General features: G+C 37.9%; 1 protein-coding gene across 2 annotated transcripts in view; it reads right to left on the bottom strand.

Moving 5' to 3' along the window:
- FAM13A (family with sequence similarity 13 member A) overlaps window positions 1-1,586 on the bottom strand; it is a 105,981-nt gene extending 104,395 nt beyond the window's left edge. The window contains exon 1 of one of the 2 annotated variants that reach the window (XM_027853412.1): window positions 1,194-1,586. In XM_027853412.1, coding sequence (XP_027709213.1) covers window positions 1,194-1,222 — 29 coding nt within the window. In that variant the 5' untranslated portion in view covers window positions 1,223-1,586. The remainder of the gene's footprint in view (window positions 1-1,193) is intronic. The other variant, XM_027853413.1, reaches the window with a different exon arrangement.
- Window positions 1,587-15,254: the final 13,668 nt, after the last annotated feature.

The following is a 15,254-nucleotide window of genomic DNA, read 5'->3' as shown; positions in this document are numbered from 1 at the left end:
TCTCTAACTGCATATCCTACAAACATTTTAAACTCAACGTGTCTAAAACTGAGCTCGTTATCTTTCCCCTCAAACCTCCCTTTTCTGCCTACCTTCCCTATTAGTGTTGGGTGCCACCATCTTTCCAGTCATTTCAGGCTACTAGCCTATGTGTCATCCTCAACACTTAGCCTTCACTCCACACTCAATGTTGTCAAATCCTGTTGATTCTACCTTCACAACACTTCTCATATCTCACTTCTTCTCTCCTCTGACACTGCCACCATCTTGGTTCAGGAGCTCATCCCTTCATGCCTGGATTATTGTAATAGCAATATGGATGGGATTCCCCGCCTCAAGTTCCTCCCAACTTTATTCCAGCCTCCATGTAGCTGCCACTGTAGCGCGAGTCTGAATATCTCACCCCTCTCTTCAATAAAATCCAGTGGCATTCAGGGTCAAATATAAAATCCTCCATTATGTGCCAGGTACTGAGGCAGGCACTAGAGTATCAGAGATACACAAATCAAATGGTCTCTGATCTCAAGGAACTCATATCTGGGAAAGACAACATGTATATATTTAAATGCACACAGAATACACACTAAATAAACAAGACAATTTCACTTCCATGTGGAAGTTTTCTTTGTGGCGTAGATGATACTCTCTGCATTAATACACGAAGAATTATGCAAAAGAGAACAACATGTGGTGGCCTTCTACGATTTCTCTTTACCACAAGATAGACGTTGATTTTCAAAAAAATCGCCTAGATGTGAAATCTAGAGAGGAAGGTACTCAGCTCAGGAGTATAAGAGACGGTCTTTAGCTTTTCAGTGTCACTTAAACTAAATATACATCTTTTACTATTTTACCATATTGCAAATGAGCTAATTACAGTCTTCCTGAAAACCTGCCTAATCTATTCCTTGTTTTCTTTTCCTCAGGTACTCTGAAAATTCACTTATCTGCTGTTTCTTCCTATATTCATTTATATTCAATAAAGAGGACAGTTGAGCAATCCTGTTTCCCAGTAATCGAATGAGAGAGTCAGAAATAAAATTAGTCACTGTGACTGTCTGGAGGAAAATAAAACCTTTTAAAACAGACACACTCTTAATACATGACTTAAGTATTAGCTAGGGAACTGGCAAAGTTATATGGTTTGCATGTTAATCAGGTAAGACAAAATGAAACAAGACAAAAATGAATACCTTTGCAGAGGCATGATTTCACAAGCCATTGCAGTATCAAAGTTTACAAGGGGATCATGGAACTGCTTCTTCTGTAACAGATCTGGTAGTCTCTGAATTCAGGCAACTTCTTCTAAGATGGGTCTTCACCCCAAGGACTGTGTTGGGATTGGCAGCCGCAGGCTGTATGCTGCAAACTCGTAGCCAAGGGAGTCGGCGAGTTCCTGAAAAATCGAGCCTACTGCTTCTCGAGGTCCACACAGTTCTTCCAGCAGGGCTATTCCTCTTATAATCACTCTGCAGTCCTCTTTGACCTTTTGTTCCGAGGAAGCAGCTGCGCTGGACAGCCAATCAGAAGGAGCAGTGACCGCAGTTCTGCATACTTACCTCCCTCCTCCTACGTAGGGGCTTGCCATCCTGGTAACTGGAAACTTTCTCTCCAGGAGTCCCACAGCCAACCCTGTCAGTCTGGGGAAGGCAACCAATAAATGCTTTGGAAGAAACCTTCCAAACCTCTAAGCATGACAGGGATTGCCAGCAAGAAAAAAAAAACAAAAAAAAAAACCCAAAAACAATTTACCAAGAGAAGGCAGTGCCTCTCCTGGGCTAGACGCTCAGAATCTGAAGGACTGATTGGCAGAAGTTGGTAGCAGTCGGCTTGGAAGAGACCAAGCTCTTCTAAAAGACACTCTCTTCTACTTCTGCGTGTACAGACTTGTATTTCCTGCAGATGTTTATTTACACTGCAGTAGTTACTAAGTAGGGACATCCCATCTGGCTTGCAGGTTTCACTCTTGGTACTCCTTAAGGGAGCTAATGATGCAAGACGCTGCACTAGGCTCCTAGAGAGCAAAAGCTACAGTTACTTTCTGTCATGACATTGCTAAAATCTGTTATTTTTCTTTCTTTTTTAACAAATTCAATAAATTATATTGACTCACACAGCAATCCTCTTTAAAAGTATCCTGCACAGAATACATCAGATCAAACTTCAATGCTCTTATTTTTTTTTAAATGAATGTTACTTATGAAACCGACAGCGTATCATTTGACCCTGAGATCCCACTAATAGGACTGTATTCTAAGGTTATTAAAAGGGAAAGAAAATGACCCATCAGAAAAAGAATGTTCATTGTAGCTTTAATAGTAACAATAACTGAAACCTCCTACTATAAACAACCTATATGCTAAAAACTTGTAGAGAGGCTAAATAACTTAATTAAATATTATTGTGCCGCGGGAAATGATAAAGATGAAGGCTATGTGCAAATATGGGAAAACATAAAGAATTTCAGAATCTTACAATTAAGAGATGTCAGAAACTTTGTATTCTACCATCCACCTGAACAATAGTCTCTCCCATAAAGTGATGCAAAATGGAAAAAAGCAGAATTAAAATAATATAAACATTATGATTTAACAACATTAAAAGAGGCGGAGTATAGTAGATAGCAGGAGCTTGGCCAGCCCTGTGACCCAAGGCAGATAGTGAACTTCACATTGCCATGAGGAGAGGACACTTCTTCATGGATACTTCCCTAGACCAAGGAAATAACAAGCCTGGTTTTTACAAAATTTAAAATATAGTAATGTACAGAGAAGCAGAGATCAAGAGACACAGAAATAAATTATTACACATAGAAATGGGTAGCGTGCCATCTTGGATAGAGTGCTGCACGTGGACTCAGGAAGACTTAAACTACGTGTGACTCTGGGCAAGTCACTTAATTTTTCTTTGCCCACAAATTCCTCATCTGCAAAATGGACATAACAATAGCATCTACATCACAAGGTTGTTGTGGGAAACACCCTGGCAAAGTGCATGGGGTACTGCACCTAGAGTCCGAAAAATCTCCGTTTGAATCCTGCCTCAGATATTAACCAGCTACGTAACCCTGCAAAAGTCATTTCTGCCTCAGTCAGCTAGCATTTATTAAGAACCTACTATGTGCCAGGCACTGTGTTAGTTTTCTCATCTGTAAAATAAGGAGGTTAGACATGATGATTTTTAAGGTATCTTCCACCTTTACCTCTATGGTCCTAGAATGAGAAGCACTTTGCAAGTTTTAAAGGATTATATAAATGTTCTTTCTTATTTTATTGTTTTTTTAAAGTTCATACAGAAATTGAACACAAAGGGTAAGAAGTTTAGAATTTACATTTTGGGTTTGATTTTGCTTTTATTCTGTTTTGATATTATTAAGTTTATAATAAAATTATTCTAAAATGCTAACAGGATTTCTTTATGTCTTTCTATTAATTACTGGATGTTTCCATTTTGTGTTTTATTCTGATGTCTCATTAAAATTAAACACAGGGTACACATGAGAAAAGTGTTTAATAAACCTTAAAATGCTACAGAACCGTGAGCAATAACCACTATGGACCAATGCTGGAACTAGAATGAGGATTGCCTAATTCCTAATTTATTCCTAATCTTTTCACAGAATTAACTAAAATACCGCTTCCAAATTCAATTTAGTACAACACACATTAAGTAATTTACTCACTGTGTGAAGCATTCTGGTGTTTAGAGTTAATCAGATGACCTAGTTTTAAATTCCTTCTTTGCTGTATATGTCTCTGGTAAAGACACATTATTATTATGGGCCCCCTCAGTTTCCTGATTATAGTATGAAAGCATTAGATTAGATAATAGGACTGTACCAAAGATTCACCTAAAATGAAAATCCTGTGATGCTGAGTTTTTAAAGCAATTTGTAATAAACCAATCTTAATCTAAATCATCATTACAAGTAATCATTGAGGTTAAAGTGATAGAAATCACAGTTGGTGTTCTTTGAACTACTTGTACACATAGCACTACTTCTTTCTTGGATATTTTAATATATCTGTTTGTGGCCCAGATAGTTGGCATGAAACCTGTTTTACAGAAGCAAAGTAAGACACAAGACAAAAGAATTATGATATCCCGTGTTTCCAGCCTCCCTAGAACCTCAGCTCGATGTAAAAAAATTTTAAAATAAATATCATTAGAATAGGTCAAACCTGGTGCATGGGTTAGCTTTTACTTCTCTGGACTAGCCGCTGACTAATGCCAAAATGCTTATGCTCATTAAGAACAAAAAAGAGAATTGTATATGACAGTGATAACTTCTACTGTATACATTTATTTTTAAAAAACTATACATTCATGGGGCAGCTAGATGGCGCAGTGGATAGATCACCTGCCCTGGAAGTCAGGAGGATCTGAGCTCAAATTTGACCTCAGATATGTAACACTTACTAGCTATGTGACTCTGGGCAAGTCACTTAACCCCAATTGCCTCATGCCCCCCCCCACAAAAACCCCAAAACAATAACCAAAAAAACCTATATATTCACTTTGACAAAGTAGTCAAAAAATGTACTATTTATGTCCCTGTCTAAAATTCTTTTTGTTTTCTTTTGTTTTAAAATTTTTATTGATGCTCTTTTTTTTTAACATCTCTTTTATTTCCCAAGACCTCATTCCCCTTCCAATAGAAACTTTCTCTTGCAATAAAAATGTATACTCACCCAAACAAATCAGTATACCGACCATGTCTAAAACTATACATCTCATTCTACATCTCTGGTCCATCACCAGTGAGAGTTATTTAACTTGTCCACAGAAGGCAAAACTAAGCATGAATGGATGGAAGCTTAAAAGAGAGAAATTGGAGGTTACTATATGGAAGAACTATATATAAGAATGGGGGGAAGGGAACAAGCATTTATTAAGTGCCTACTATGTGCCAGGAGCTATGCTAAGTGCTTTAAAAATATTGTCATTTAATTCTCACAACCACTCTGAGAAGTAGGTGTTATTATTATCCCCTATTTTACAGTTAAAGAAACTGAGGCAGAGATTATGTGTCTTGCCCAGGATTACACAGCTACTAAGTGTCTCAGGCTGGAGTTGAACTAAAGTCTTCCTGACTGCCGGTCCAGCACTCTAGCCTTTGTGCCACCCAGCTTTCAAGAACTAGAGTTAGTATGCCCCAACGACTATAAAAGTGTGCATAACCTTTGACCCAGCAATAGCACTTCTAGGGCTCTATCCCAAAGAGATCATAAAAATGGGAAAAGGACCCATATGTACAAAAATATTTATAGCAGCTCCTTTTGTGGTGGCAAAGAATTGGAAATTGAGGGGATGCCCATCAGTTGGAGAATGGCTGAACAAGTTGTGGTATATGAATGTAATGGAATAGTATTGTGCTATAAGAAATTATGAGCAGGGGGGCAAATAGGTGGCGCAGTGGATAGAGCACTGGCCCTGAAGTCAGGAGGACCTGAGTTCAAATCTGGCCTTAGACCAAACGCTTTACACTTACTAGCTGTGTGATCCTGGGCAAGTCACTTAGCCCCAGTTGCCTTAAAAAAAGAAAGAAAGAAAAAGAAATGATGAACAGGCAGACTTCAGAAAAACCTGGAAAGACTTGTATGGACTGATGCTGAGTGAAGTGAGCAGAACCAGGAGAATATTATACACAGTAACAGCCACATTGTGCAATGTCTAATATTGATAGACTTAATCCTTCTCAGCAATACAAGGATTTAAGATATCTCCAAAGGCCTCATGATGGAAAATGCTATCCACATCCAAAGAAAGAAAGGAGTTTGAATGCAGATCGAAGCATATTATTTGCTATTTTTTTTCTTTTGTTATGTTTTGTTTCCTCTTTCTTGTGGTTCCTCCTATGGGTTCTAATTCTTACGTACAACATCACTAATGTGAAAATATGGTTAATAGGAATGTATATGTATAGCCTGTATCAGATTGTGTGCTGTTTTGGGGAGGGAGGGGGAGAAAAATTTAAAATTGAAAAGCTTATGGAAATGATTGTTGCGAAATCAAAATAAATAAATTAATAATAATAAAAAAAAGAATTTGAGTTAGCCAAAAGTAGACCAGCTGCCTTGGGAAAGAGGATTCCCTCTCAGAAGACAGGGAATATTATGACTCTCTCCACAGATTCCCTCCTAACTGAACAAAAACCAAACAAATATCGACAGTATGTATAGTCCAGCAAAATAAATACCCGTATTCTTCATAACCTAACCATTCTGATATCCCTTCCTCTGGCGGGAAGTAGATGGCATGATTCAACTTCGGTACTCTGGACTCATGATTTATCATTGTATTAATCTGAGTTTGCAGTCTTTTTCTCTTTAATGTCAGCATGTAAAAAATTTCTCCAGTTCTGCTCACTTCATTCCCCTCAAGTAGAGATTTTCTAGCAGAGGTTGAATGACCTATTGCCAGGTAAATAATAAAGGAGATGTTGGGTCACATGGCTCTCAGGTCCCTTCCAGTTTTGAAATTCCATGATTATGTGACCTTAGAAATCTTTCAAGCCTTGTATGTTATTACTACATCTGTCCTAAACTGGTTATTTAGGTATTTTCTTCAGAGTGTTTAGTTGGCTTGCACATTTCTAATTTTCTTACATAACTCTTTCAGCAGTTTCCAATTCTTTTGTAATAATTATGTTTGACCTCAAGAGAGATAACTTTTCCAAAAAGATCAGCTGTATTTGTTTCAGTTTCAACATTACTTCAGACTCTCTCAGCCCTAGAAGTTTCTTTGTGCAAGTTCGTTATTTGTTTTGAGAGGTTCTTGTTTTTAACACTCTCTGAGCTGCCTCCAAAATATTTTGATATCTGCAAAATATGAGTAAGTGGTAATAATATACAGATTTATTAGTTTTGAACCAGTTTGTCTTCCCCTGAAGTTCTGTGAACAGAACACAGGCAGGTACAGCATCTTATCTGTTATTCAAATTCCTGCAGCCTGTAGTATAATGTTATATAACAAAGAATTATTCAACAACTATTAATAAATGCTTATGATTTAACTAGACATTCTTCTTCATGGCCCTAAAACCATGATTTTTGCATCTTTAAATTAAAATAAAATATGTTACCTTTATCACACCCTGATTAATTCATTGAAAAGATTTTATTGACATCTTTAAAAAAATTATCGGCATTTCCAAATATATCTTCAGCCATCCTCCCACAGAAAAAGGAGGGTGGCAGAAAATAAAAAGCATTTCAGAAAACAATACATTAATGGTGTCTCACAGTATACACAGTTTTTCGTACCTATAGTGCTCCAACACTACAGAGAAAGGAGAGAAGTGCATCTCCTTTCTTTTTTGTCATGGCAAAATCTATTATACAATTAAAATTACAAAGCATTTAGTTTTAGGTTTTCCTTCTTTCCATTTATGTTGTTATAGTCATTGTATATAGTTTTCCTTCTTCTGCTTATTTTACTTTGTATCAGTTCAAAGAAACCTTCACATACTTCCTTGAACTCTTCATATTTACTATTTCTTACCCTGCAGTTATATTCCATTATATTCATGTATATGTGCCAAAATTTGTTTGGTCATTACCCATTCAAGGGGCGTCCACTTTTCAGTTCCTTGTTACTATAGGAAGTTACACCCTGATTTAACTTCCTCTTATCCAATTGTAGCTGGGCACCACTGAGTTTGGGAACAAAGCTTGGTTTTCCAAGCTTTTTAAAATGTTTTTCCTCCTTTTTTTTAATTCCTCCAGAATAAATTCATAAGTCATAGAATAATAGCTTCAGAGCTGGAAGGAACTTGGAGGTCATGCAGTCCAGCTCTCATTTTACAAATAAGAATGGGACTACAGGCTAGAACTGAGGCCACCCTCTTTTCTTGGGCTGAGAGTCACAGGGCCGTTTTTGGAACTTGTTCCTTGCTCCTTACACAGGTGGCTTTACCCTTTCAGATTACCTTAATCCTCTCTGTACCTAGCTATTTATAGGTTAATATACATTATAACATATACTCCTTGGCTGGGCATATTGGCACATGTCTATTGTCCCTGCCACTGGGAAAGCTGAAGCTAATGGGTCGCTTTAAGTTCAGGACTTCTGAGCTGCACTGAAGTTAAAACTTATAGGATGTCTGCTTAGATTTGGCACCATTATTTGAACACTCAGTAGTTATGGACCAGTAGGCTGCATAAGTGACCTCGGTCAGAAAAATACAGCAGATTAAAGCTTCCAAGTCCATATAAGTGGCCATTGCACTTCCAGTCTAGGTGAGAAAGGAGATCTAGTCTAAATTAGAAAAAAAAAAAAAGGATATATGGTCCTTGAGGACAAAGACTATTTTTTTCATTTTTCTTTGCATCTCCAATGCTTAGTATAGTGTCTAAAATGTAGTAAGCACTTAATACATGCTTGTTGACAGACTCACTAATCAACCTCAAGTGCATAATTCTTTTTTGCAGTCAAAAAACATTTATTAAGTAACTGCTACGTGTCAGGAACTATTTTCAGTGCTGGGGATACAAAGAAATGCAAAAGACAGTCCTTACTCTCCAGAAGCTTACAGTATTAATGGCGGAGACAACAGATGAACAGCTATGAAAGTGTTTACAGGATAAATTGGAAATAACAAAGGGAAGGCACTAGAATTAAGATGGATCAGGAAAGGCTTCCACAGGAAAGGGAGATTTTAGCTGAAACTTGAAGGAAACCCAGGAAGTGGCAACAGGACGGAGAACATTCTAGGCATGGGGGACAGCCAGTGAAATGCCTGGATTCAGGAGATGGTGTGTGTTGTTTGAGGATCAGCAAGGAGGCCAATGTCACTGGATAGACAATACATGGGGAATGAAGGAAAGTATGAGGTGTAGGAAGACTGGAAAGGTGGGGAAGGCAGGTTATGAAGGGCTTTGCACACCAGAAGATTTTATATTTGATCCTTGAAGTGATAGGGAGCCAATGGAATTTATTGAAGAGGGTTTTGATGTGAGCTGTGATTTAGGAAGATTACTCTAGCAGATTGATTGTAGTGGGGGAGCCTGAGGCAGGGAGACAAAGAAGTAGGATATTACAACGGTCTAGGAATGAGGTGAAGAAGGCTCATATCTGTGTGGTGTCAATTTTAGAGGAAAGGAGGCAGAGTTGAGAGATGGAACAGAAATACAATCAATAGGTCTTGGCAAGACAGGGATGGGGTAGAAAGGTGAGAAAGAGTGAGAAGTTGAGGTTGACGCCTAGGATATGAGCCTGGAGGGACTGAAAATATGATGGCGACCTTGAGAGTAATAGGGAAATTTAGAAGAGTGCAGGGTTTCTGGGGAAAGATAATGAGTTCAGTTTTAGACATACTGAGTTTAAGATGTCAACAGGACATCTAGTTCAAGATATGCAATAGGTAGTTGGAGGTATGAGCCTGAAGGTCAGTGGAGAAGTTAGGGCTGGACAAGTAGATATGAGAGTTATCCAGATAAAGTTGATAATTAAATCCATGGGAGATGATGAGATCACCTAGTAAAACTGTATAGAGGGAGAAGAGAAAAGGGCCATAGTTAGTAGGGATGATTTGGATGAATATCCGGCAAAGGAGACTTAAAAAGAGAGGTAAAAAAGGTGGGAAAACCACAACAGAAAAAAAAATCCAGAGAAGATTTGAGTATCAAGGACAAAAGGGTGATCAACAATGTCAAAGCCTTCTGAGAGGTCAAGAAGGATGAAGATTAAGAAAAGAAAAGCTGGAAAGAAAAAAGGAAGGAAACATTTATTAAGTGTCTACCATGTGCCAGGCCCTGGCTAAACATTGTACAAATATTATTTTATTTGATCCTCACAAAAACTCTGGGTGCTATTATTATCCTCATTTTACAACTGAGGAAACTGGGACAAACAGAGATGAAGTGACTTGCCCAGAGTCACAAAGCAAATGTGTCTGAGTGGGATTGGCAATTAAGAGATCATTGGTAACTTTGGAGAGTTATTTCAGTTGAATGATTAAGTGGGAAGTATGCAGAGTTAAGAAAAGAGTTAGAGGAAAGGAAGTGGAGGCATTGCTTAGAGATGGTCTTGAGAAGTGAGGCACAAAAGGGAGGAGCTAGCAGTTAAGGTGGATAAAATGAGAATGAGGGCTTTTTGAAGATGGGGGACCCATAGGCATGTGTGTAAGCAGTAGGGAAGCAACTAATAGACAGTGAAACATTGAAGAGATTGAAGGATTTATAGAGGGGACAATTTGGAGGAGATGATGGAAGAGAGTGAAGGTAAAGGGGTTTGCCTTGGGAAGACAAAGGCCAACTCATTATTTGAGACAGAGGTGAAGATGGTAGAGGGCATCTGGGAGATATGAGGAGAGGAGAGGAGAAGTTCTTAGCAAATGGATTCAATTTTTTCAGTGAAATACGAGTCAATGTTCTCAGCTGAGAGGACGGGAGGTGGAGGAGCATGGAATGCCTGTTTGAGGAGGGATACAGTGGTTTGGGAAGGCCGCTGTGGTATGTGAGACAGTAAATGAATGAAGTGATGTGTCAATTAGGTGTAAAAGGGTTTCCTTGCTGCTGTGAGGACCCAGTCAAGATTATATAACGGTAATCTGTAGTGGATCCAGTCAATACAGTTTTGCAATTTTTTTCCGGTTAAGTTTGGCAGCATGTGAAGAATATGGATCGTGAGAGTAATCTTGGGCTGAGGTTTAGCATAAAAAAGTCCATGATAAGTAAGGGATTCAATAGAGTAAGACAGTTAAGGGTTGAACTGGTTCACCACGGGGTCATGAGAGGCAAGTGGAGACAGTGTAGGACTAATGGCCTGGAAATATGTCAAGGGTCTGGAGGTTACTGAAGAAAAGGATTTCAGGTTGAAAGGTAAAGGAAGAGACAGAATGACAACACATTGTGATCTTGATAAGGGTATTTCAGTTTGTAAACACTGAAGTGGGACATTTGCGGGTATTAACAAGATGGCCATCTCTGTATGTAGTTGAGTTGGGGTGGAGGAGTAGGTCATGGGAAATGAGTGAGTTGAGGACCGTTAGTAGGAGAGCAGATGTTAGGAGGAAAGACTGTGAATCAGACACTCAATTCACTTGAGGAAGGAAAGAGGAGGTCAGAAGACTGATGAGGTGTTGACATCACCTTAGAGACCAAAGGACTTGCACTAACTATACTTTGAGGGCATAATTATAACACAAAACTTGAGTTTTAAAGGCAAACAATGAAAATGGCAACAAATGTATGAGGAACTCTTTACAACAGTAGAGTGAACAAAGACCAGTGGGACACCTTGTAGGATACCATTCGCTCCACAAACTTGTACACATTGGGCCTCTCATTTTTTCTCTACCGCCCATGGCTGCAAATGTGCAAGGCTGCCAACAAAAATGAAAATGAGGTTATTAATAAAATCACATGAATGCTTGTAGTCATGAAAGTTAAATGTGCCAATGTTGAGGACTGACTGTAGTTCCTAGTTGTGTCTTGGCAGGTAGACTCCCAAATATTTTATACTATTTGCAGTTATTTTAAATGAAATTTCTCTTTCTATCTCTTCCTGCTGGGTTTTGTTGGTAATATATAGAAATGCTGATAATTTGTGTTGGTTCATTTTATATTGTGCACCTTTGCTAAAATGGTTTATTGTTTCTATTAGTTTTTTATTTGATTCTCTAGGGTTCTCCAGGTAGAACATCTTATTGTCTGCAAAGAGTGATAATTTGATTTCCCCATTGCTTATTCTTATTCTTTTCTTTTTCTTGTCTTATCGCTAAGGCTAGCATTTCTAATACAATATTGAATGATAGTGGTGATAATGGGCATTCTTGCTTCACCCCTAATCTTACTGGGAAGGTTTCTAGTTTATCCACATTATAGACAATATTTGCTCTTGGTTTTCGATAGAACAGAACTAAGCCAATCCCAGGTCTCCCCTTTCCCCCTTATTTAACTCCTTTTAATCCCCATTGAAGACATTACGGCTCTAAAGAGCCACATTTTTTTTTCCTTCCCTATTAGCTTGCTAACGCTACATGATCATATAGCTATTTCCAATTGCTCAAATAAATTTACCTTTTCAGGTTTTTCTGGACTCTTGAATTCATATTTTAAAGTTCCTACTCAGCTCTGGTCTTTTCATCAGAAATGTTTCAAAACCCTTGTAGGTCCATTCCTCTCCCACTCCCCCATCCCACCAACCCCCTTTTCTCAACATTTTAGGGTAAGTTATTTTGGGTTGTATGCCTATCTTCTCTTGCCTTTTGGAATACCACGTTCTAAGATCTCCTGTGGTTTTTAGGAAAAGCTTCCAGATCTTCTATGATCCTCGCTATGGTTCCTCCATACTTGATCTGTTTCTTTCTTGATCTGTCCTCTGAGTCCAATAGTTCTGGACAGTTTTAATTCATGATTTCTTGAAATACAGTGTCCAAACATTTTTTTTTCTTAATAATAACCTTCAGGAAGTCCAAAGATACCCAAATTATCTCTTCTTGAGCTGTTTTCCAGGTCAGTTATTTTTAATATCACATATACTACATTTACTTCAATTTTTTCAATCTTTTGATTTTGTTCTACTATTTCTTACTGTCTCAAGAAGCCACTGATTTCGTTTATTTTAGTTCTAGTCTTTAGAGAGTCCATTTCTTGGATAAAGTTTACTACTTCCCCTTCTAAGTTACTGATTCTCCTTCCAATTTTTTCCTCAAAAGCTTTTATTTCATTTTTGATCTTATTTCATTTCTCCTACTATATCCATGTAGTCTTTGTAGTAAATTTTTTTCTTTGAGTTTCTACTTTAGTTTTATGGAGTTACGATTGCAATAATTTATTTTATGTGGGTTGTTTTCTTTGACTTACTCATCTTTCCAGGTTTAGTTCCTGAATGGATTGGGACTTTGTGCTGAGGAAAGGCTCTGCCTCTTAATCCACTTTTTGGTGGGGGCTCAGCTCTGTTGGGTCTCATGCTGGGTTCCCTGAATTCATACATTCACCTCTGCTTTCTGGGATTAGGCCCTCCCATCCTGGATCTTTGAGGTTATCTTACCCCTTAGGTGCTAGACTATTCCTATCTATGTGTTTTTGCAGCTATTGCTCTCAAGACTTCTAGGGCCTTCATCCAAGAGCTCTGTGAACAAATTGGGGCTTTCTGTTGGGGAGGGTAGAGGGCCCCCTTCTTTTATTACCCACAGACAAAGACCCATGAAGTCCCCACATGCTGGTCGACCAAGGAGGTTCAGTTTGTTTGCCTGTAAGGGCACTGGTTTTGTTAGCAGCCCTTTTGCTTCTGGGTGACTATTTATGTAATTCTGGGATAGAAAAAGTCACTCTTTGGATTTCTCATTGGAGTTCTTGATCGTTATTTAGTCTGGTAAAAATTTCAGGTTTTTGTTGCTGCAGATCTGTGGGAACTGGATGGTTTGCCTGCAATTAGGTAACCATGGAGCCATCTTGGTCTAAAGTTCCGATATTGAGCTATTTTAAAATAACAAAACCAAAGAGTTTGTAGGCTAGTGGAATCCTCCCAACTTCTTTTAGGCGTGGAAAAGATTTCTCTTGCACAAGAAAAAAAAAAACAACATCTATATTCATAACAGATAATATAAATCATTAATTCCAATGACCAATATTAATTTATTATAAAACTCTTTTTCTTCAACACTAGTTGAAATAACAAAAAAGTTTATTTTACTTAAAACTCAGTTACAAACACAAATGTACAAAGGCTGATATTTATCAGTTTTTTTATGTTTAGATATGTCAAAAATAAAATCTTAAAGGAACAGAAAGCTTATTTTTTTCTGATCCTCATCTCTAGCCATAGATAAACCAGCTTAATTATAAGAAGGTCTCTTGATTTTAAATTTTTAAAAACTTGTTCACAACCAAGAGTCTCCAGGAACTCTCCAGATGCATTCTTTAAATGACTATACAGTATACAGTCTTTTGACTACCGAAAATCACTTGTAACTACCCTTGAGGGGGAAAACAGAGGTCTAAGCTGGGGTAGTTAAGGAGACTGTATTGACTTCACTAAATAAAACCATTTTTTCCCAATATTAAAAATAAAATTTGGCACCTTTAGTGGGAAAGTTCTGTAGTGTTTTTACATCAAAAACTGTAAAAATATGATAAATCTCATGTAAAGGAGGGAAAAGGCAGCCAGGTGACTGCAACTCATAGAATGCCACCCCTAGAATCAGGAAGACCTGAGTTCAAATGCAGCCTCAGACACTTAAAACTAGCTGTGTGACCCTGGACAAGTCACTTAACCCTGTTTGCCTCAGTTCCTCATCTGTAAAATGAGCTGGAGAGGAAAATGGCAAATCACTCCAGTATTTTTGCCAAGAAAACCCCAAATGGGATCATGAAGTATCGACTAAACACCTAAACAACAAAAAAGGAGGGAATATCTTTATTCTTTTTTCCAGCAATCTTTTTTTTTTAAACTAAGGGCAGAAATTTCTTTATAAAGAGTGGTTAAAAATAATTTTTTTCAGACAACTTACATAATTGTTCCCTAACTTTCTGAGACATGGAAAAAGCTCACATTTTAGCCAGATGGAATGTCAAAGTTTGTGATTACTGCCAATAAACAAATGCTTAAGCACTTTTTCCTACAGCAGGATTCTCAGGGTAGGCAATGATTTCTCCAATTCTTTCTAGACAGTCAGACCGAATAGAATTTCTGTTCTCATGAAAGAAGCCATATACTTCACAACTTTTGCTGTAACACCTGAAATCAACTGCTTTAAATTATACTAGTGACCTATCACTTTGTGAAGTGATTCCAACTTGGCAGAGGAGAGAACAGATATCAGAAAGACTTTCTCAGACAGATGTGAAACTAGCCTCCTGATTCCCAGACATCAGTTATTTAACACAGACGCAAAATTTATCCTTGTCCAAAACAGTTCCTTTGAAGTAGTGCTCATTACTAAACTGCTGGGTAAATTCTATGCAATTTTATAGAGTATGTATGATTTTCTTTAAGTAAACAGAATATAAGAAATCCTAATGTATACAAAAGACAAGTAAATAGGGAGGCAGCATGAAATTGTGGAGAGAACACTCTTTGGAGTTAGAATTCAGACCTTCATTTTAGTCCTGGGGCTCTTTAATTTTGTGTGCGTGACCTTGAGCAAGTCATTTAATCATACACACACACACACACACACACACACACACACACATCAATTATGATGCACATATCTATATTTTTGCCTTTCTTTGTACCCTCGCAGCTTGGCACAGTGCCTGGCACATATGAAGTGCTTAATAAATGCTTATTAATTGATTGCTTTT

The sequence above is a fragment of the Vombatus ursinus genome, unplaced genomic scaffold (genome assembly GCF_900497805.2).
Source record: "Vombatus ursinus unplaced genomic scaffold, bare-nosed wombat genome assembly UNPS02009975.1, whole genome shotgun sequence".
Taxonomy (NCBI): domain Eukaryota; kingdom Metazoa; phylum Chordata; class Mammalia; order Diprotodontia; family Vombatidae; genus Vombatus; species Vombatus ursinus.
Note: the sequence above shows the minus strand (reverse complement) of the source record. Positions and strands in the feature narration are given on the sequence as shown.